This window comes from Mesocricetus auratus, unplaced genomic scaffold (genome assembly GCF_017639785.1).
Source record: "Mesocricetus auratus isolate SY011 unplaced genomic scaffold, BCM_Maur_2.0 Super-Scaffold_100707, whole genome shotgun sequence".
NCBI classification, from domain to species: Eukaryota; Metazoa; Chordata; class Mammalia; order Rodentia; family Cricetidae; genus Mesocricetus; species Mesocricetus auratus.
This window is the reverse complement of record NW_024429269.1, coordinates 10,885,995-10,908,285: the sequence shown is the minus strand read 5'-3', so window position 1 is coordinate 10,908,285 and position 22,291 is coordinate 10,885,995. Positions and strand designations below refer to the sequence as shown.

At 47.2% G+C, this 22,291-nt stretch overlaps 1 protein-coding gene across 1 annotated transcript in view; it reads right to left on the bottom strand.

The window, feature by feature from the left end:
• Positions 1–20,917, bottom strand: part of Cryl1 (crystallin lambda 1) — a 101,866-nt gene extending 80,949 nt beyond the window's left edge. The window contains exons 1-3 of the mRNA XM_040740652.1: positions 20,783–20,917; positions 11,211–11,318; positions 1,980–2,106 (exon numbers count right to left, since the gene is read on the bottom strand). Coding sequence (XP_040596586.1) covers positions 1,980–2,106; positions 11,211–11,318; positions 20,783–20,823 — 276 coding nt within the window. The 5' untranslated portion in view covers positions 20,824–20,917. The remainder of the gene's footprint in view (positions 1–1,979; positions 2,107–11,210; positions 11,319–20,782) is intronic.
• Between the last annotated feature and the right edge of the window lie 1,374 nt (positions 20,918–22,291).

Genomic DNA, 22,291 nt, shown 5'->3' with positions numbered 1-22,291 from the left:
GCCAATGCTCTGGGGATGCTGGCAGCCCTTACATCAAATCAGTCCCCTAGAAAGGTGAGTCTCAATCCTGTCACTGCATAAGTAGAGCCTTGCCTTCCAGGAGAGTCGCTGTAGACAGATTCCCGGATGGAAATCCTCACACCACTCCAGAGTGAGGTTAGTGTCCTCATACAAATGAGGAAATGGAGCTTAGAAGTTAATACACACATTAAAGCTCCCCAGCCAGTGTGTTGAGACTGTCCCCAGACCTGTCTGACTGGAGTGTATCCTGAGCCACAGGCTGCAGGGAAGACTCCTACCTGCCCTTTGCCACTGCCTGAATTATTCCACGCACACACCACACACACACACCACACCCAGACACACAGACACACACCACACACATACTCACTCCCAATACATAAAGTGCACAGTTCCTTCCAATTTAAACCCTAGGAAGAAGCTGTTCCACCAAGATCAGACCCAGGTGGCTTCTGTGCTCTCCAGAAGCAAGCCCGGGAGTTAATGTGGAAACAGGGCATCTGCAAGCTCACCCGGACTCCCTCAGACCCCTCTTGGGGCCCTGTATTTCATACAGCCTATGCCACACCCAAAGACAGAGATGAACAGACAACTGAGTGTGGTGCACGATGCCGTGATCCCAGCATTCAGGACAGCTGCAAGTTCAAAGCCGTCCTGAGCAACATGGCATGTTCCAGGTCAGCCTGAGCTACACAGTCAAACTTTGTCTCAAAAAAGAAGATGGGGGGAGAGGGCATGTGTTGGGGAGAGAGGGGGAAAGAAAGGGAAAGGGAGGGAGGGGCTGGAGAGAGAGGAAGTGAACGCTCCATCCACTGGGTATATATCTCAACACCCCCCCACCCCGTGGATGCCCAAACCACAGACAGTATAAATATTATTTGTGCAGTCTTTCCTAAACATGCACGTATATGATACAGTTCAATTTATCAAGTGAGAGACTACATAACAATGCACTGGAAAGTGTCATGTGACTATCTACATCCTCATAGAGACAATAGTATTTTGGACTCTTATTGACCAGATAACTGAAACCACTGGCAAGTGTGGCTGTTCTAGTCTACAGAGAAGAACTGGAAACAGTCCTCTCCATCTCTGCCCTTCCACACATTTGATAAAGGACGCGGAGAATTTGAGCCACAGAGACAAGGAATCATCCTCTCAGGACAGGGTCCACGATGAAACACATGTGACCTCTCTGGCCTCTCCACGTCCTCGGCACATCCCCTTGGAACGCAAACACTGAGGAGAACTGGGAGCAGCCTCTGAGTTTTAAGTGAAGTCATTCCAAGCTTCTGGCAGTAAGTGACAACTGCACTTCAGACAGGAGCAGGGACTTCCTGCAGGGTAGGTGCATGAGCTGTGGGGACAGTGGCCTGGAAAGCTGCAGAGCCTAGATGCCACTCTCCGCCTGGAGCAACCAACACCGCTCTCCAGGTAAGTGGTGAGCAAACAGTGCCTGTGATAACTCCTTTTTTTTCTTTTGGCAAAATCACCTAAAATCTAAATGCTGAAGGTCTTCCTTTAGGTGACTTCCTTCTACTTTCTACTTACTAGTGTGAAATGTATCTGTTTAAGACAGTGATAAAGACAGACCTGGTGGTACTCAGCTTCAACCTCGGCACTCCTGCGACAGAACTCTGTGAGTTCAAGGCCAACCTGGTCTTCAGAGCAAGTCCCAAGTGACAGGGCAAAACAAAATACTGTTAGGAGTCCAGAAACCCATTTATTTCTTCCTCAATATTCTGACAACTCTAAGACACATTGTCATCGTAGTTGGATGAGCATCTGAACCAGGGATGTTTTGATGACCCTGCTTCCTATCACACGGAACAAAATTCTGACCTTGAAGACACAAAATGTCCACACCTTCCATGGTGGAATCTTGCTGGTGCTTCCAGAAAAGCAGCAAGACAACAACTTCGGTCTCTTCAAACCAGTGCGGCTTGACTGGGACTCACCTGAATGTGCATGGCGCCCTCTACTGCTTCTGCTAGGTTACCGCATCCACTGATGAGCGACAACTGCTGCTCTACACTCAAGGAGCCTTTGAGAGAGCCGGACTGCCCCAGCAATTTCATCTCCTTCCTGCAGAGAAGCAGAGAATGGTCACCGTGGCAACGAAAGCAAACTGAAGGACAAAGCTGGGCAGACCCAATGACAGTCACAATGACATGCAGCCTCACACTTTTTGGATGCTACTATCACAAAAAGGAGGATGAGGATGAGAAACAAGGAGGTGAGAGGGAGACAGAGAAGGAGGGGGGAGAGAGGGAGGTGATGGTGAAATATGGACTCAAACCCATGTTCCCTGCTGGGAAAGTAGACAGTGCCGCAGCTATGGGAGTCAGCATGGAGATGCCTCAAAACCTTAAAAACAGAAGCCAGTGGTCACCTCGTCTAAGTACCAACCGGAAGAGTTGGAAACAGTCTTTGAGGGGTGATGGGTTTGAATTTGTGTATATATGGGTGCATGGGCGCATGGAGAGGCATTCGCATACATGCATGCAATGTGTGTGGAGTCAGCTTCCGATTCTGCTCCTCAGGATCCATTCACTGGTTTTTGGAGACAGAGTCTTTCACTGGAGCCCGAGGCTCACTAGGCTGCCTGGCACCAAGCCCTGGGGATTCCAAGCACTCACCACCAACCATGTCAGGATTTTCACATGAGAACTGAACCCAGGTCCTCATGCATTACATGGCAAACACTTTATAAATTTCACTATCTCCTCCAGCCCCAAAACACAACTTGAAGGAAGTTCTGCACACCCATGTCCACAGTAGCACTGGGGAAGCAACAGAAGGGTCTGCTGATTGACAGGAAAACAAACGGAGCACATACAGACGATAGAGCATCGTTTGTCCTTAAGGAGATGGGTAGGTGAGTAAGATGCGTTCTAGCCTAAAGGAGCACCATCCAGCCTTTAGATGGGAAGGAATTCTGGCGTGCACTGTGCAGTCGCCAGCCTTTAAGCGGGAAGGAATTCTGGCGTGTACTGTGCAGTTGTTCTTGAAGATATCGTGCCAAGTGAAATCGGCCATTCACACAAAGGCAACCCCTGTGACAGGTCACACTTGGTCACGTTACCAAGAGCGTCAACTGGGAGAAGAAAGCAGGCTGCTGGTTCCCGGGGCTGAGAGTCTGGGGGATGAGGAGTTAGCCGTTAAGGAGTGCGGCTTCTGCTCCTCAGCTTCTATGAGTGGTGGTGACAACCGCACACCATTGCCCATGCCTTGTGTACCGACGGTGCTTGAAACGGTGCAGTGACAGGTTTTATAACATGTTTTGCCGCATTTTGGCATTTTTAATTAAGTTTTTAAAAAAAAGCAAAGGGTGAAACTAACTCAATGGTGGGGTTAGATATAGCCAATGGTTCATTGTCATTCTTGGCTCAGGCCCCTGGCATGAAAGAGACCGTGGAAAACATTGTCTTAGCCGGGCGTAATGAGCCTGTGATCCCACCATTTGGAAAGCTGAGGCAGGAAGAACGTGGATTATGAAACTAGACCAGAAAGGAAGAGAGCTGGGCGAGGGAGCCAGCATCATGCCATGTGACCTGTGCCATCACCGGGGTGTGTGCTGTTTGAATGGGGAGCCCACATTCTCATTCTTCTCACAAACTATGTTGTCAGCCTTGCTCACTCTGCAGGAAACACAGAGCGGGCAGGACATACATACACACAGCCACCTGTGCCCTCCAAAAATACACTGCAAATTTTTTACCAGCAAATCAAACACCTCTGATTCATTTCACATAATCAGTTTTACCTTTTGAGGAGCAAATGCATCTAAGTGTGCTTAAATCAACACATTTGCAGGGCTACGTACCCTCAATGAGTAATGCGCTAGTAGTGGCTGCAATGTACCGATTCTACCACTAGATGTCAGGCTAGCATTACAATGCAGAATAAAAACACTTGCCAACCCTGCAGTGGACCCAGCACCTGGAAAAATGATCAGATGTTCAGGACCATCCTCAGGTACATAGCAAATTTGAGGCCTGCCATGAACACAGTAGACTCTGTCTCAAAACCTAAAAACTTAGAAGGGGAAAAGTATGTATCATTGTAAGATAAAATAGTGGGGTTTTTTTGAAACTGTAAAAATAATTTTTTTTAGTTTAGATAACCATTCTTTTTTAATGAATTTTCTTTTTAATTTACATTTATTTAATCATTCATTTGGTGTGTGTGTGTGTGTATGTGTGTGTGCGTGCACGCGCCTGTGTGTGTTCTCAGAATGCAGATTTGCATATACATGTGAGAGTATATACGTGCTACAGCACATGCATGCCCATCAGGTCATATAGAGATCATACAGAGAGCTGAAATCTGCTCTCTCCTTCCACCATGCAGGTCCTGGGCATCAAACTCAGGTGGTCAGGGTTGGTAGCACCCTTACTAAGCCATCTTATTGCTCCCTTATTTCTATTTTAAGTGTTGCATTAAAAATCGGCAACTGGAGACAGGCAGCGGTAGTGCACGCCTTTAAGCCCAGCACTTGGGAGGTAGAAGCAGGTGTAGCTCTGTGAGTTCTAGGCCAGCCTGGTCTAAAGAGCGAGTTCCAGGACTGCCAGGGCTACACAGAGAAACCCTTTCTCAAAAAGCAAACAAACAAAATCAGCAACTAGGGGCTGAGCCTGACGGCTCTTGCCTTTAAAACCAACCTTTAAAAGGCAGAGGCAGGCAGACCTCTGTGAGTTCCAGGCTAGCCTGCTCTACATGGTGGCACTTGTCTCAAACAAGCAAAGAGTACCTGTCTAAGGACGAGGGGGCACTGGAGCCCTGGCCTGCTGATCAGAAGAAACAAATGACACAGTCGCTGTGAGCATGGCCACCCCTTGGAATTAAAAGCAAGAGGCACACCAAACTTCCACTGACAGCACAACCCTTTTGAAAACCAAAGACTATCTGCAGTTTGCCCAGGGCCTGCCACCAAGTAGTCACACCTGCTACCCAGCCAAGCCGGCCAGTCGGCCCTGGAAACCTGAAACCCTCTGAGAGAGACACCTAAGCTTGAATGTACTGCAAAAAAGTCAGAAATGGGCCCCCAGCTGCCCACAGCAAGTCCGTGGTCTGACTGGTGGGAGCAGGCCTCCCAACCTCCTCTCCTCTCCTCTCCTGGGCCCTGAGGCCGGTGACAACTCTGGGACTTGAAGGCCAGGAAAATAGAAGGAGAGGCCCGCTTAAATCTTAGGGCAATCCATTTTACTGGTTTACAGTGTAGTACCAGGTGCCCGCCCACTCATGAAAGGGGCACTGTGACTGCCAGCTTGTCAGTCAGACACACAGGGAGACCGCCACAGTTTGGAGGTGTCCTCCAGGGTGCACGTGCTGGAAGGTTGAAACCCTACTGAAAGACACTGGCGCCTTCAGGGTGTGTGGCCTGCCGGGAGGTGAGGCCACAAGCACACGGTGATGAGTACAGGTTTCGCAGCAGGGGGCTAGTTGGTGTGAGAGTATGGCTGTTATTAAAAAAAAAAAAAAAAAACAAGCCCACCCTCCCAGGTTCCTGTCCTTCCAAGTGGCACACACCCTTGCTATGCCCAAGTCTTCCCCTGTGTGACCCCATCTGTGATGCAGTCTAATGGAACTGTCCCGCCCTGGATCAGCTGCATAGGCAGGGGACCGCTCCTCTTTATAAAATCGGCAGTCTCGAACCCTTTGCTACAGCAATGTGAATCAAGATGATGAGGCAGGAGCCATATCATTCCTTTTGAAATTTATTTTAAAACTGATTTCCTAATTCTTGTGTGCACATGAATGCAGGTGTGTATATGTGCACACGCATGTGCCCACATACACACACACACACACACACACACACACACACACACATTTTTCAGCTAGGCTGGCAAGTCCCAGCAATGCTATATCTTTAACACTAAGGCATAAGGCAGCAGACATGAGCAAGGCCATGTTCTTGGTGCTGGTTCTACGAGGGGATTCGAAGCCAGGCTGTCATGACTGTGCAGCAAGCACTCTTAACCAGCAAGCCATCTCTCTGGCCCCAAGTCACGCTTTTTTTTGGGGGGGGGACGATTTCTTTCTGTGTAGCCCTGGCTGTCCTGCACTTGTAATGTATTCCAGGATAAGCTCAAACTCAAAGATCTACCTTCCTCTGCCTCCCAAGTGTTGGAACTAAAGGTGTGTACCACCAGGCTGGGCCCAAGTCACACCATCCTTGAGCCCACATCTTTAGTACCGCCTAAGCTGCGAAGCCCTATCCTTCTGCCACCAGGCTCATATGCAAGCACACAGTGTCAACAGAAGCCCCTGGCCTCGGAATGTTCAGGGACTGTCACCTGAAGCCCCGCTGTCTACAGCAAGTCAGTCACAGCATTCAGACTCCTCCCCAACTTTTCAGGTGCCAAGTTCTCACATCACTGCTGCAAATCAGATAAGCTAAGGCTTTTTCTGCTTGGGTAGAAAAGCAAACAAAGAAAGTGAAGCAATTGCCTGAACTGTCATGATGACAGCCAAGTAGGAGCGGAATCTGTGAACACCCAGATAACCGGGGTGGAATGACCCAACTGAGTCCACAACCAGTGACTGTGGACCTTAAACCACCAGGCTCAGCTTACTCCTGGGCCTGTGTCCTGTGGTCCTTCTAGACGAGACTGCACCTGCCTCCCCCACCTACTTCTATTTCATTGACTATTCATCACTAAAATTAGATACAGCATTCCTTCATGAATACATCTGTGATGTCATACATTTCATACTTTTTAAAAACACATATACCGTACATATTTTTATACTATTTACACTTACTATACTCTGATAATATATTTTATTACATTTTCTGTGTGTAGCCAATCTATAGAAATATAGCAACTTTTCTTTCTCCCACGTATTTTCTCTGCTTCCTTGGGATTTTACCTCCAAAGTCTATGTTCAAAGTTCTCTTTTCAAACACTCACAAACAGTATGCTAGAACTACCAACTCCCCGGCGGTGTCATCACACTCCTCTGTCGCTGACCCATCTCCCCTAGGTGGGGAGCAGCACTTTATTAGGCGCTGCCGGGTGTGTAGGCTACAGACTGAATGCAAAAACAGTCACTCTGAAACAAATGGGTGGGGCTGTGTCCTTTACAGCACCATGCGTTTACAGAATGTCCCTGTATGTCATGGATTAGGGCAGTGAAAGTTCCCTGGCTGCACCAGGCCACCAGTCCCCAAGCCGTGAAGTCAATGGTGGCTGCTGATTGCAGAAGCCCAGCCAAAGCAGACACACTAGTTCCCAGTGTTCTGTCACGCTCCCTGGGCTGGCATTCTTGGTGGGGCTCTCTAACACGGAGGCTGCTGGTCTAAACTGCATTGCTTCTCTGTCTAGCCGACGGTACTGGGTAGTGCTAGCAAGTCACAGTGGACAAGTGTAGAGGAAGGTTTCCCAGCACTAAGTGGCAGCCTCTTGACGCACAGTGTCTTCCAGGCTTCTGCTGAGTCACTGTTAGTCCTGCCCCACTGGCCAGTCCAAAAGGCCTGGCCCAAGTCCAAGGTCAGAGGAGAAAGCCACCTTGTGCAGGGCTGACATACGCACCTGTAATCCCAGGGCCTGCCGGGTTGACACGCACATGTAATTCCAGGACTTGGGAGGCTGAGGCCACCCTGGGCTACACAATGAGACTCTGCCTCAAAACAAAACAAAGCAAAGGGGCCAACAGAGGATGCTTGCGTCATATGCATGAGCCCCCCAAGTTCAATCCCCAGACCACAAAACAAGAAAAAAAAGTATGTGTGGGTGTCCACAGACAGGGGAATAATTTATGGCCATTTTGTGGTCCGTATTCTAGTGAGTGGTTGTGTTACTGTTGTTTCGTGACAGTGTCTCGTGATCTCAAACTCCTGGTGCTAGGATTATAGGCATGGACCACCACACCCACCATTCCAGATGTCCTAGCCTAAGGTGTATGGGAAAACTAAAAGAAAGTTCCCAAACAGGCGAAGAGCAAATCCAGAGAAATCCAGGTGGAAACAAAGTTAAGATGAAGTTTAGGGGGCTGGAGAGATGGTGCAGTGGTTGAGAGGACCCAGGTTCAATTCCCAGCACCCACATGGCAGCTATCAACTGTCTATAACTCCAAGATCTTGACACCCTCACACAGGCATACATTACATAAAACACTAGTGAAAATAAAAATAAGCCCTTTTAAAAAGGAAGATGAAGTTTAGACTAAGGCTGAAGGAGGCTGGAAAGGTTAAAAACAAGGGATCGGGTCACCGGCAGGGCATGTGTTCAGAAACGACGTCAGCTGTCTCGGAGCCAGAGGGCAGGGCAGCTGCCTTGTTTCAGAGATCACTTCCAGTGGTTTATTAACTCCTGATCTATAAAAAAAAGCTGAAACATTTGCAGAGGGAAATGAGTTCCCAAGGACCACAGAGACTAGAAAAGGGCAGATGACAAATAGAGATGTCACCCAAAGACAGTGATCACATTAGGACTTGAGCCACACAAGACAGCATGTTCATATCTGAGTGGGGCTGGGTAGTCAAATGATGACTCATGCTGAGGACTTGGAGAATACAACAAGCTGCAAATCCTAAGAAACAATGCACTCAGATCTGCAGGCTACGGGGGCACTCAGTGTACTGGGTTTCAGTTTATCTTCTTAAGATGTTCTTAAAGGGCTTGAGACCTAACACCGACCGGGCTCAGAGCAGAACAAAGGCAAGGCATGGAGGCTCTCCCCAGTAGATACTGCCCTCCAGCTGAGAGGGTAACAAGTTTCTCACTCTGCCTCCCTGCTAGGAAAAGATTAGTCTTGGACGACATTTGTTTTTCCATGCACTAAGATCTCCTGTCACATGGTAAGCGTTACGATAATAACTTCTTTACATGCTGTTTTGTTTTCTCGAGCCAGGGTCTCATTCTGTGGCCTAGCCTAAACTGGAATTTACCATGATCCTCCTGCCTCTGCTTCCAAATTCAGGAATTACCCATGTCACTCACTATGCCTAGTTTCTAATGCCTTAATATTAAAAAAAAGTCAACTGCTCCTATACTACACTTGTTTTTGCACTTGCTACATGAATACATACTATTTCTACAATTTAAGATTAGTTATCAAGAAAGGCAGAGGGAAGAGGCCGGAAGGATGTAAATTCTAGGTTAGCCTGGGCTACACAGTCAGGTTTAAGGTCATAAACAGATACCATCTCTGAAAATAGAGAGGACCTGTAGCTCAGAGGCACTGGAATAGGGTCAATCTAACATACAAGGGATTTCTAAGATGGTCTGAGAGTGGGGAGAGAGAGAGAGAGAGAGAGAGAGAGAGAGAGAGAGAGAGAGAGAGAGAGAGAGAGAGAGAGAGAGCAGCTCACCAGGATGTTTCCTGCCATAAAATGCTCAGAACAATAAGACCCTAAAACCTCTGATAATAGACACTGGCCAACTACTGTTTCCAAAGCAAGGTCCAAAAAGCTCTAACATAAACTACTCATATGGGACTAGAAGATGACTTTGACAAAGTATTGTTGTTCCTCCAGTCTTCGGGGTCTGCATCCTCAGATTCAGCCAACTGCAGGTGGAAAATGATAATCAGGAAAATGTTTTTCATCTGTATGGAGCATGTACAGACTGTTTTCTTGTCATTGTCTCTAAACAATACTGCACAACTACTTCCACAGCATTTGCATTGCTTTGGAAATAATGAGTCACCTGGAGATGGTAGAAAGGATACAGGGATATAGGGAATGAGTAGGTTCAATATAGATGCTATGCCACAATCCTACAAGCAGCTTGGGCATCTGTAGATTCTGGTGAGGGATCCAATCGATATATTTTTACTAATGTATCTGAATATTCTCTGAAGACTTCTACTCCCAGAAATATAAGTGGACCAGAATTTCTGAAGAGTCATGTTACAAAATCTTTACATAGGATTCTGAGTAAGAATAATTATTATGTGCCAGGAAGTCACAACAAATGACAATCTTTAAGGATCACATGTCATCCAGAAACATCCTTTTTTAATTGAAAGAAGGAAAGAAATTGGGTCTACATAATGGCAGAACACATGCTTACATATACAAGGCCCTGGGTTCAATCCTCAGCACTCAAGAAAGGACTGGAATATACAGATGGCAAAAAATGTGTGGAAAGGTGACACATGTCATATGCTATCAACAGATCAAAAACAAGATGGTACCATTAGACATATGCTATGGTACCATTAGACCGATGCCCAGAATGCTGGCTGCACCTAATGCTTTCAGGGATACAGAGGACCAGGAGAGAGTGCAAAATAGTACAGCCACTTTGGAAATTAGTGCAATGGATCTTTATAAAACAGAATAGTCTTGCCATTTAATCCAGGAAGTCTTCAGTATTTATTCAAAGGAATAGAAACATGCCCACACTAATCTGCACATGAATATTTAAGTATCTTTATTCATAATTTCAAAAGCTTGGAAGCCACCAATGTACTCTTCAGAAAGTGAATGAATAGTCCAGGCAATAGACTATTATTATTCAGTGCTAAAATGTGACAGTTCATTAATACATGAAGGAAACTTAAAAGCATATTGCTAAATGAAAGATTCCAACTGGGAAGAGCTACAAACTACTTGATTCCAACTATGCAACCTTCTCAAAAGAAGACAAACTATGGAGACAGTAAGAGTATCAGTGATTGCCAGGGCCTGGGGGAAGGATGCACGAACAGGCTCACAGAGCATCTCTCAGGCAGTAGAGCATTTGGTATGCTCCTGTAGCAGTGGACACACACAAGGGCAGCCTACAGAATACACAACACGAGGAGAGAACCCAGGACTCTAGGGGACAGTGGTGCATCAAGGCAGTTTCATCTACTGGGGGAGAGGAAGGTTGCAGGAGGCAAGTTTGAGGCATGTGAGAAATCACTATACCTTCTCAGTCTGCTGAGTCTAACACATCTCTAAAAGTTTAAAGCTAATGGACACATAAATAACTGCTGAGACACTCGTGGGATTGAGGGCTAAGATCCACGCACGGCTCTTCCTCCCTCACTTGCCAATGTAAAGGCTCTCTTCACAATAAGCACCCCAGATCCATGCTCTGTGCCGGTGAACCCTAAACCTGGCCTTTGTCATCTCATGCAAACAGGCAATTTGCAGATAGTCACAGCCTGAAGGATCTGATGAGCCAGACAGGTTGACAGCAGCAGGGCCATCTGGTGACCTCCAGATGTGCGAGTCGAGCTGGACCTACCTGATGTTTTCCAGGGCGTTTGTTATCTGCTGTTGCTCAATGTCATAAAGTTTTACCTTGAAGCCTCCACTGGCAAAGAGCATTGCCCAGCTCCGACCAATGAGTCCACTGGGGAGAAAAATTAAAAAAATCAAATCACTTATTGATCCAATCACTTTTCATGTCTTATATAAGGCAACTATAAAAATTATACAACCTCTCACTTTTATAACGGTTGATAAATATCTGAAGAGCTTGCATAGCCTTTATGTTGGATTGTGTGGTACACGGAATCTAGAAGGATTTAAAGGGAAGATGTGTATCACCTCTGCAACACTGCCATTTCACTTATACAAGAGACTTGAGCATCTATGTTGACACCTCCTGGGGACCTCAGAAGCCCTCACTCACAAATACTGAGGGACAATTGCATTTTCCCAATCCACCCTCTGCCCCCAGATAATGTCTGCCTCTATCACTACATCGAGGCATGGAATAGGTGCCAGACCCCATTCGACACTTCCAAGTCTCACCTCTGTTAATCTTTGCAATACCCTATGAAGACTTTGCAGTAGATGCTATCCATTTCTCTTTTTACTCAAGGAAAGGAAGGCATCAAAGGATCAATCCCAGGCAGGCTGCTTATGCTGTGACTAGGAGATGAAGCCAAGAGGTCTGACTCAAGAGTCCTTACTTTGTTTTAGTTTTGTTTTGCTTTTATAAAGAAGAGTAGGGATTTTTATCAAAAGGTATTTTTAATATAGATTCCAACATGCAGGTTAAGAGAAAGAAAGGTCTGACTAGAGAGATGGTTCAGCAGTTCAGAGCACTGGCTGCTCTTCCAGAAGACCTGGGTTCAATTCCAAGCCCATACAAGGCAGCTCACAACTGTCTGTAACTCCAGTTCCAGGGAATCTGACAACCTCACACCAATGCACATAAAATAAGATTTAACTACTTTTTTTAAAGGTTAAAATGTTAAAGAGAGAGGGGAACTAAGAAAGACACCAGAGAGCATGTGTGTGAGCTTCTCTAAGAAAACTCCCAAGATCTAACTTTTGTTTTTCTTGCTTCCAGACAAGGTTTCCTGTAACAGCCCAGGCTGGCCAGGGAGCTGAAGGATTTGAATTCCTGATTCTTCTGCTCCCACCTCTGGAGGTGGCTTGTGCGCCACCACCCAGTTTGTATAGTGCTGAAGAGCAAGGCCACAGCCTCTCCTGTGCTAGACTGCACTCTACCGGGTGAGCTCCGACCTGAGCAGGAGTCTTTACCGGATGTGCCATCCACCTTCCAGACTGACTGACAATCAAAAGGACAAAAAGTCACCGTTTCCAAAGGACTAAACACAAAGTTATAAAACACAGCTGGGTGCAAGGTAAATATATAATATACTTGTTATCCCTGAACTTGGGGGTCAAGAAGACAAGAAGAGAGTCCTAGGTCAGGGCCAGCATGGGCTACATGTAAGATATGTATCCAAAAAAAAGAAAAAAAGCCAGAACACATCTAGGGTCCAAACTGGCTTCTAATCCCATTCTTCAATCAAAGGAAGCGGGACACCTTGGAGAAATGACTAATTCTAGGACTGAGCAAGATAAGAGATGACCCTGGACAGTCTGCCACATCGGAAAGCCAGGAAGTGCTAAGGTAGATGCCTGGCTAGCCCAGCATGTCCAAGGGACACATACAACCACTAAGAGAGTGCCCAGGGGCCAAGGCAATGAAGTCTAGTTTTCACTACACAGAAACGAATAAACAAATAAAAGTACCCTTGTGGAAGAATTCCAATCATTTGTGTGGCTACACCACCCTCGGGGACATGAGGTCACACTCTGTGACAGCTATTCTTGGTTGTCAACTTGACTACATCTGAAATAACTAACACCCAAGCATCTGGGCACACCTGGAGGGGTTCTTCCTAACTGAATCATATGAAGTGGGAACACTCACCTTTAATCCAGATCTTAGAGGTGAGAAGACACCTTTAATCTGGGTCACACCGTCTGCAGGCAGCCTACATAAAGGACGTGGAAGAAGGAAGCTCTCACTCTGCCTGCTTGCCCTCAATCTCACTGGCAAGTCTATCCCTTTGCTGGAAGTAGAGTCTACTTCTTTGGGATTCCGGCATATACTGAAGACCTCAAGGCCTGAACAACAACTAGATTCATGGATATTCCATTGGGAGACAGCCATTGTTGTACAGTCTATAAGCCACTCTAATAAATTAAATAAAGGATAGATAGGTAATATATGTATATATTCATATACATTCATTCTATCAGATCTGTGCCCTGATGGATACACCCTCCGTGCACCCTCAAATGTAACTTAGACAGAGCCACTCTCAAAAGTATAGTAAGGAAGAAAACAGGGAGTAACTCAACCGTAGAGCAGCAAGGCAAACAGGACCTTAGCCAGGTTGTTCAAGGTTACCATCAATCATGGTGAGTCATACTGACTGTTCGCTCCCAGGATGTGCTGCAATGAGAATGGCCCTTGACCTCCAAGCCCTTCCCCCTACAGCCTCAGTCTAATCAGGGGCAAAGTATTAGGAGAACAAACAGAATTCAACTTCTTACCTGGTGTTCTTCCAAACTGACAAGGTCACCAAGAACAAGGAAAAGTCTAAGAATTGTCACAATCTAGAGGTGTTGATACAGAAACAGCAAATGAAGTGGCCCTCTGCATGGATGAGCTCCAAGGCCCTCCTGCCCTGTACCAGTAAGTGGCCATGTCCCTTACCTAAAATGGCATAGCATTTGCACAGAACCGATATCCATCATCCCATTATCTGCAGATCCTGCCTTGATCATCTGTAAATGACTTACACAACGAAAACGCTATTGTACATGGCTGTCCTATTACATAGTTTAAAGCAGTGGTTCTCAACCTTCCTAATGCTGTGACCCTTTAAAGCAGCTCCTCACGTGGTGACCCCCAACCATAAAATTATTTCATTGCTATTTCATAACTGCAATTTTGCTGCTGTTATGAATCATAGTGTAAGCATCTGCGTTTTCCCATGGTCTTAGGCAACCTGTGAAAGGGTCGCTCAACCCCCAAAGGAGTTGAAAACCACTGGTTTAGAGGATAATGATGGGAAGAGGTATACACACATGAAGTCAGACACTTTTTTTTAATGATTTTCAGTCTGCAGATATGGAGGCCAAGGACATACAAGTGTGAAGATAAGTCTCCCCCAGGACTGATTCTAAGCAAACTCCATTGTTGGACCATCTCCTACATGCAGGCAAGCGTGGGAGTGGCTGAGAGTGCCTAGGAGCAAATGACAAGTCCAAGCAGGACCATGCTTCCATCTTAATCCCAAAGCCTGGGAGGTTCACTAGATGGTAACCCAGATCTTTCTGGCGTATCTCAGCATGTGGATAAAATTTCTGCTTTGTGCAGGAAAATGGGGAAGGCAGTGCTGATCAGCACTATGACTTTGTTTGTGCTTGTTTGACAGGATGAACTCCACACGCTCGAAACCTTTGTAATCTTGGCACATTGTAGAGCTTGATAAGTGTGTGTTGTTGTCAACAAAAAAAGCTGACATATGCTAGTGACAAACTCTAGATAAAGGTCAATGGCACTTCCTTCGGGGTTAAAACAAGAGCAACACGGAGTGCCCGGTGCACCCCAGGCACCGCTCCTGCTCCAGATCAGATGGCATTGACGCCACCTAACGGAACTGCTGAGAAAGAGGAAGTAGCAAGAAGGGCTTTGAGCAGGAAGTAGAGTCTGGGAGGCACAGAAATCTGAAAGCATCCCCAGGGACTGTCTCACCAGGGACAGGAGGTGAGAGGAGATGTCTGGAAGAAGTGTCTGTGGCAGAGCTGGAGTGTCTGCAGGTCCCGCTGGCATGGAGGTGGTTAGGAAAGGGTGGCCAAGGATGAGGTCAGAAGAGGGAGGGCAGAGGGGTGATCTCACTGCACACATAGTTTCTCAGAGGCCTTGCAGGATTTAAGGTTTTAATCTGGGTGCAACGGGCAGCCAATGAAAAGTTTTAGATTACGGGCGTGAGCTGACTGGTTTTAAAAGTTTAAAAGGAAATGTCTGGAGCTGGAAACGGTGCTGCATACCAGTACTCAGGAAGCTGAGTCAAGTGGATTTTGAGTTTAATGCCATTCTGGGCTACAGCAAGACCCTGCAAAACACACACACACACACACACACACACACACACACACCACCCCACACCTCAAGATGCTGGGCAGCAGCAGCAACTGTAGCTTCCAGTCAACCCTGAGATCACCAAAGACACTCCACAGTGTGCTATAGTGTTAAACTGGAATGTGTAGATGGGTTGTTAGATTTAGGCATTTTTCATTCCTGCTGTGTTCACCTTAAGATGCATTTATCAACGGGGCCCCACGAATTGCTGCTGGTCCATATGATGGGAGGGGGATCAAGGATGATGCCAAATTATGTTCCAAGAACAATAAAGAGTGAGATGTCACTAACTCTATTGATGAAGATGCTAGGAGAGACAATCAGGATTCGGTGCAGGACATTTTTAAGTGGGAAGCTGACATTAAAGAGGTATTTCTAGCACATAGCTGGATAAGAACTGGGTTCAAAGTCAAGGCCCAGCCTGAGATGTCAGTGTGGGCATTTGTAAGAATGAGATTCATGAGATCTCTAAGAGAGTGAAGGTTGATACATAAATCAAAGGGTTGGACTTTGGGACAGTCTAACTTGTTTTTTCTTTGAGATAGGGTCTCAACATGCAGCCCTGGCAGGCCCGGAACTAGTTATGTAACCAGGAGGATGTTCCAGCTATGGGGAAGGCAGTGCTGGCAGGTGACTCAAGCAAGTACAAGTGGTTGCACACATGACTGCCCATCTAAGTTCAATCCCAGATCCCACAAAGTGGCAAGAGAGAACTAACGGCTGAGAATTGTCCTCTGACCTCCACACATGCCCTGTAGCATGAGCAAGTGTGATGAGATAGATAGATAGATACATAGATAGATACATAGATAGATAGATAGATAGATAGATAGATAATACATATAGTCGATGGATATATAGATATATCGTGGATGGATGGATGGATGGTTTGGGTGGGTGGGTGGGTAAGTGAGTGGGTAGACAGATGGATGGACGGACAGACAGACAGATGACAACCAAATAAGAAGGTGGGAAGAGTCAGGGGGTGAAACCAAGAAGAAGATGGCACCCATCTGTGTTCATCCAATCAGGTTCTGATTTGAACTGAAACTCATCATTGGCTTTAGCTGAATAAATAGGGATGTGGATCATGGTAAGAGCAATCTAGGGGGTCTGGTGTCAAGAAGAGCCTGCCTGGGGAGGGGCTAGGCAGAAAGAGCCTCTGGATATTAACTACCAGTCTCTTGGGAACAAAAGGGACAGGTGGGCATGCTAATATATTTGACAGTGTCTCAACTGTGGGAGATTTGACTCCATGTTCTGCAATATCAAAATCTTCTTCAAAATAATTAATGTGTTATGTCATATACATACAAATTTTAATCTAACTCTTAGACCTCTAGATGTACACTGATCAATATGGTAGACTTTAGCCATGTATAGCTATTAAATTTTTTAATTAGTTAGGTAAATGTTAAAGTTCAGCCAATGTGCAGAACTGACCACAGTTCAAGTTCTCAATGCCCACGTCATATTGGCTTCCAGGTTGGACAGCAAGGTTGGACAGACGTCTTCCCATATCCACAGGGAGAACTTGCATCTGTTCTGAATATGCTGACTTTCCCTGGCCATTACTCGCTAAACAATAAACAACTATTTACATGGCATTTACACTATGTTAGGTGAAGGTATAAAGATGGGGGAAGTTAAGGTGATATGGGAAAGGAATGGGCTTCTTATCTAGAATCTAGCTTAAGTCTCTCACCAACTATGAGTAAGGAATTCCATAACAATTAACAATATTACTGTAAAGCTTGCTTTCCTAAAGACAGTATTCCTTTTACACAGAGACCTTTTTAGAACAGGCTGGCCTTGAACTCACAGAGATCCACCTGGGATCAAATGCGTGTGCCACCACCACCTGGCTTATACAGAGACTTCCTAAGGATGTTAAAGCAGCAATGAGCCATGCTTAAGGCCTTGCTCCCATATGTAAAACATAATTTTTATGTGACATTTTCTGGAGAGATCACAGCCTTCTACGTGTGTGCAGACTTGTTACATAGTCATGGATGGCCTCAGACTTACACCAATCCCTCTGCCTCAGCCTCTCGGGTGCTAGCATTACAGGTACCAAGCCTGATAATTTTAAAATTATGTCTGTCTACAGCTACCTCTTTATGAGAACAAGTTGAAGCAAAGCTGCCCCTAATGTAGGCATTATGCTGGCCTGCCCCTGTCAGCTGGCAGAATGCACTCAGGCAGTACTCTGGTCGGCCCACGGTTCCATGAGTGCTGGTCTGCAAGCAGGTGCAAAGGACCCCTTTAAAAAGACAGGCCCCGCCCACTTACGCTCTCTTGCTCTCTTTTGCCCCTTCTTCTCTCGCCCTTCGCATCCCCTCCCCCACACACACACACATGCCCACACCACGCCCAGACATGTTTCTGTCTTAAACAAACTAAGGTCTGGGATAGGTTTACCAACACAGAACAGTGTGTAAATGAACACCGCACTCGGACATCGTGACTGCCTGGGAACACCACTCAAACGTCCGTCCACACTCATCTCTACTGCCGTCACTGAAGATGTCACTTCCTGATTTTCCCGCTTTTGCTCCCACAGCCCCGCACCATGTTTCCGTTTGTTTGGCTATGGCGGATGTTCTCCTCACTTAACTCTTCCAAATCTACTCTTCCCCACCTTTTTGAAACAGCCTGCCCAGAAGTTCACAGGGTTAAAAGGTCCTGAAGAAGGGGAGCCCTGGTAGAAATGGTCACAGGAAATCGTCAAATCAAAGCCGTATTTCTAGATAGGCATCACCTGCAACACCAGCACTAAGGGACCTATGGGGACACTGAGGCAGAAGGACCAGAAGTTCAAGCTCACCCTCAGCTACACAGGAGGTTTGAGTCCAGCTAAGACTATATAATACCCCCCCAACGCACACATACAGAGTGATAAACTTCAGAGCCAATAATCTGGCTCATGTTCACACTTCTGAGTCCAGCTAAGACTATATAATACCCCCCCAACGCACACATACAGAGTGATAAACTTCAGAGCCAATAATCTGGCTCATGTTCACACTTCTGACATTCAGAGAGCTGAGGCTGGAGACCAGGAGATCAAGGCCAGCCTAGGTTATACAGTAAGGTCCTATATCAGACGGCGTGAAAATGGCCTAGGGTATAGCTCAGTCCTTAGCACTGCAAGGAAATGAAAGAGGGGAGGGAGGAGGGAGGCCAGGCCAAGGAGAGGGGCCAGGGTGCTAAGTTACTTGCTATGCAAACCTAGCAACCTAATCTGAGTTTGGTCCCCAGACACCACATAAGGACATGGAGCAAAGCAACGCCTCAAAGTTGTCTCCTGACATCCTGTCACACTCACACACACACTCACACACACTCACACACACATGCACACACTCACACCATACACTCACACACACACTCACACACACATGCACACACTCTCACACACAACACCATGCACTCACACACACACCATACACTCACACACACACATGCACACACTCTCACACACAACACCATGCACTCATACATTCACACTCACGCACACACACAACACCATGCACTCACACACTCACACGCACACACTCACATACACAGTCACACACAACACCATGCACTCACACACACTCACACACAAACTAACTTGTATAACTTCTTTTTTAAAAAAGTACAAAAAACAACCAGTGAGCCCCAGCCAGGTCTATTTCGCTTTTGTTTTTGTTGAGACTCTTGCCCAGGTTGGCCTGGAACTCGAGATCCTTGTGTCTCCGCCTCCTTAGGATTACAGGTGTGCATGCGTATGGCCTTGCCAAGCTCTTCATTCAGGTTTAAGGAACTGCTTTAATTCTGGGCACCACGTGTTAAATGGTTATTCCCTTGAATCACCTATGCATCCTAAAAGACAGAGACAGAGAGTGCTAGGGAAGACAGAAAGATAGTTGACAGAGATGAGCTAGGCGGCAAAGATTGGTGACAGACACGATATAGACATGTGGAGGACTGACCGGAGCTGGATGGACAGATGAGAAAGGGGTGGGGAAGGGTTAGGAAGGCCAACCTCGTGTTCATAAGGGCTGTAAGCAAAAGACAGAGCTTTCTCATTAGAAGACAAATAACGTCCAATCGCCCCAGGTCATCCTGCAGTGCTGAAGATGCCCCAAGCCCCTTCTAAGTTCCCTGTCCATGAGCTCAGATAACTGAGTAGCTCCTCCTCGGGGGACTGGGAACCAGCCACAGGATCAAGTCAAAATCCCTCCTGACACACCAGAGCACCACTACACACTGACAAGACATCCAAAAAAGCCTACCCCTGACCTGGTGGCTATCACAGCAGGCGGGGCAGCACAAGTCACCACAGGGCAAAGTGCACTTTCTGATATTCCTTGACCATTCAACCACAGGCATCCGCCGGAAAGGACAAAGTTGCCTTTAATCCCGCAGTTCTGTGAGAGAAAAAAATGGCAGGAGGCATCCTGACCCCTTCCTCCAAAGGGCTCTAACGGAAACCCCTGAACTTGGGATTGGCCTGCAGGCTGGGCAACAGGTGGTCAAAGCATAAGCAGGGACAAGAAGGCCCTCCTCAAATAGCTATCAGCCAATTCGAGTTACTGTGTGTTGTTACATGTCGATAGAATTGTAGGCTAGCCAATGAAAAGCACACATAAACGCCCCCTCCTTACTGAAAAAAAAAAAAAACAGCAATGAAGGCAGAAGAGGTGTGAGAACAGAAATCAGTGGCGAGTGAACTCGGGCTGTTAAGAGGGACTCTGCCTCCAGCCTTGGGACACGCGGACACGTACACTAGAGCGCAGGTGTCTTGACTGACAAGGGTTCTGCCTCCAGAGACTTACCAGCCTAGCCCCGTGGTTCATATGAACCTTCTTAACCACCCTAGCCAATCTCCATCAGTTACTATCACTTGTTTGCGCTCTTAATAAAAATAAGGGCACTGTTTTCAAGCCGGGTGTGGTGGCACACACCAGCAATTTCAGTCATTGGGAGGTAGAGGCAGGAGGATCAAGAGTTCTAGAACAGCCTCAGCTACTTAGAGACTCGGAGCCCAGCCTGAGCTACGTGAGACTCCGTCCCAAAACGTTAGAACACAATTTGCACAGGATCATCGCTAGTATCCGGTTAGTACTTGATGCTAGGCACCTGAGTAGCCCGGCACCACTGAGCTGTCCAGCCTGTGCTGACAAAAGTGGAAACCTCCGGGTGGCCCACACCGACTTAAGAAACACTTTGGCTCTCCTCAGGGCTCCACCAAGCCACGACCGCCACCGTGTCTCCTGCCAGGCCAGCTCTGGAGCGCAAGTGCAAAGCGCCTGGAGGAGCGAGGTACAGCCTGATGCCCACCCGAGGCACTCACGGCCGCCAGAGCGAGGCCCCGCGTTCCGGACGCTGCCGAGGCGCCAGCCTTTGCAGCGCAGCGCCACTGAGACCTTTACCTGCCTACGATCACCACCCCGCCTGCTGCGGGGGACGCCATGGCAGATCCGGGCCTGGCAGCACAGCTGCGCTAGGGAGGGAGCAAGCAGAGCAGACTCCGCAGTGAGCGGGATGAGGCTGGGCGCCAGGGTGGGGCTGGGCGCCAGGGTGGGCGTGCCACAGCCTCGTGCAGCCGCTCCCATTGGATGCCAAGCTCCAGGGCGGGGCCAAGGCGCAGGAGGGCGGAGCCTGCAGGGCTAAACTCCAGGTCGGTCACGGGGTTCTATCTGGCACAGGGAACGTGGGAACTTGAATGAAACCGGGAAGACCAGACAATTCTGAACTGAGCAATTTTACTTTTCAGTTTCTAACAGGAAACCGTTAAGCCAGTGTCCTTAGGAGCGGATACTGCCAGGCTGGCACAAAACCTTACCCCAGAGACTTTGAAGAAAATGTTCCTTTAAAGACGTTTAAGACATAGCACCATTTCGGCACTTTAAGGACGTTTGCTTCACTGTTTCCATTCGACTGTACACTGAGGTGCAAATCTGGTGAGATACCTACCGCCTGGCTTCACTGATGTTAACTGAAGCCCGGGTACTTAGGGACAGCTACAAAGAAAAATTCCGGATATGTCAATCTGAGAAACGGAAGGACGCGTTTGAATTCCTTGTAACGTGCCTCAGCTACTGTGTGCCTTACTTCCTCCTTCCAGAGGCGTGCAGTGCCACGTGTGTTAAGAAAAGGTCAAGCAGGACACGCACCGCACCTGCTCTCCCCAGACCTGTGAGGCAGAGCCAAGAGTTCCGCCCCACCCGGGCCTACCCCACTCCCCCCCAAAAAAATGTCTAGTGCCTTGACTCCTGGCTCTTTTAATTGAGAACAGACACAGAACGAGAGGAATCCCACTGCGTGGCACAAGTTTTGTCCTCACACATCACAATCAGAAGTACAAACAAATCGTGGCCAGAAGCTTGGGCAAAGCTGAAACCAGAATGCGCTGTTGGGGACAGACTCAGGAGAGTAGAACTTGCCTTATTCCCATCCCGTTGTCGGGAATATGGAAAGAGAAACCTAAGAGGTTGGGGTTTTTGTTTGTTGTTTTTCTGAGACAGGGTGAGAGGTCTAAATTTCCCCTTTTTTACAACTGGATTTAGGTTTTTAGTCACCATTTTGTACAGGTGAACGGCCTGGCATATGCTAGTTAATAAATGCTCTTTGTTCTTGCATACTATCTGAGTCTTCAGTGTTTTCTTGGACCATTACAAGGGGTTCTCTGTATAGCCCTGGCTGTCCTGGAACTCTCTTTCTAGACCAGGCTGGACTTGAACTCACAGAGACCCACCTGCCTCGGCCTCCTGAGAGGTTATGTTTGTGCAAGCTAAAACTAAAATCAGAGGGAGTGTAAATAAAAAAGAGTTGTCATATAGTGTCTGACAAACACTGCTGAGTTTATCAAGAAAACAGATGTTGCTAGACTACCCCAAGTCCCACGCTGATGGGAACCCTGCCTCGAACACTAATGTAAT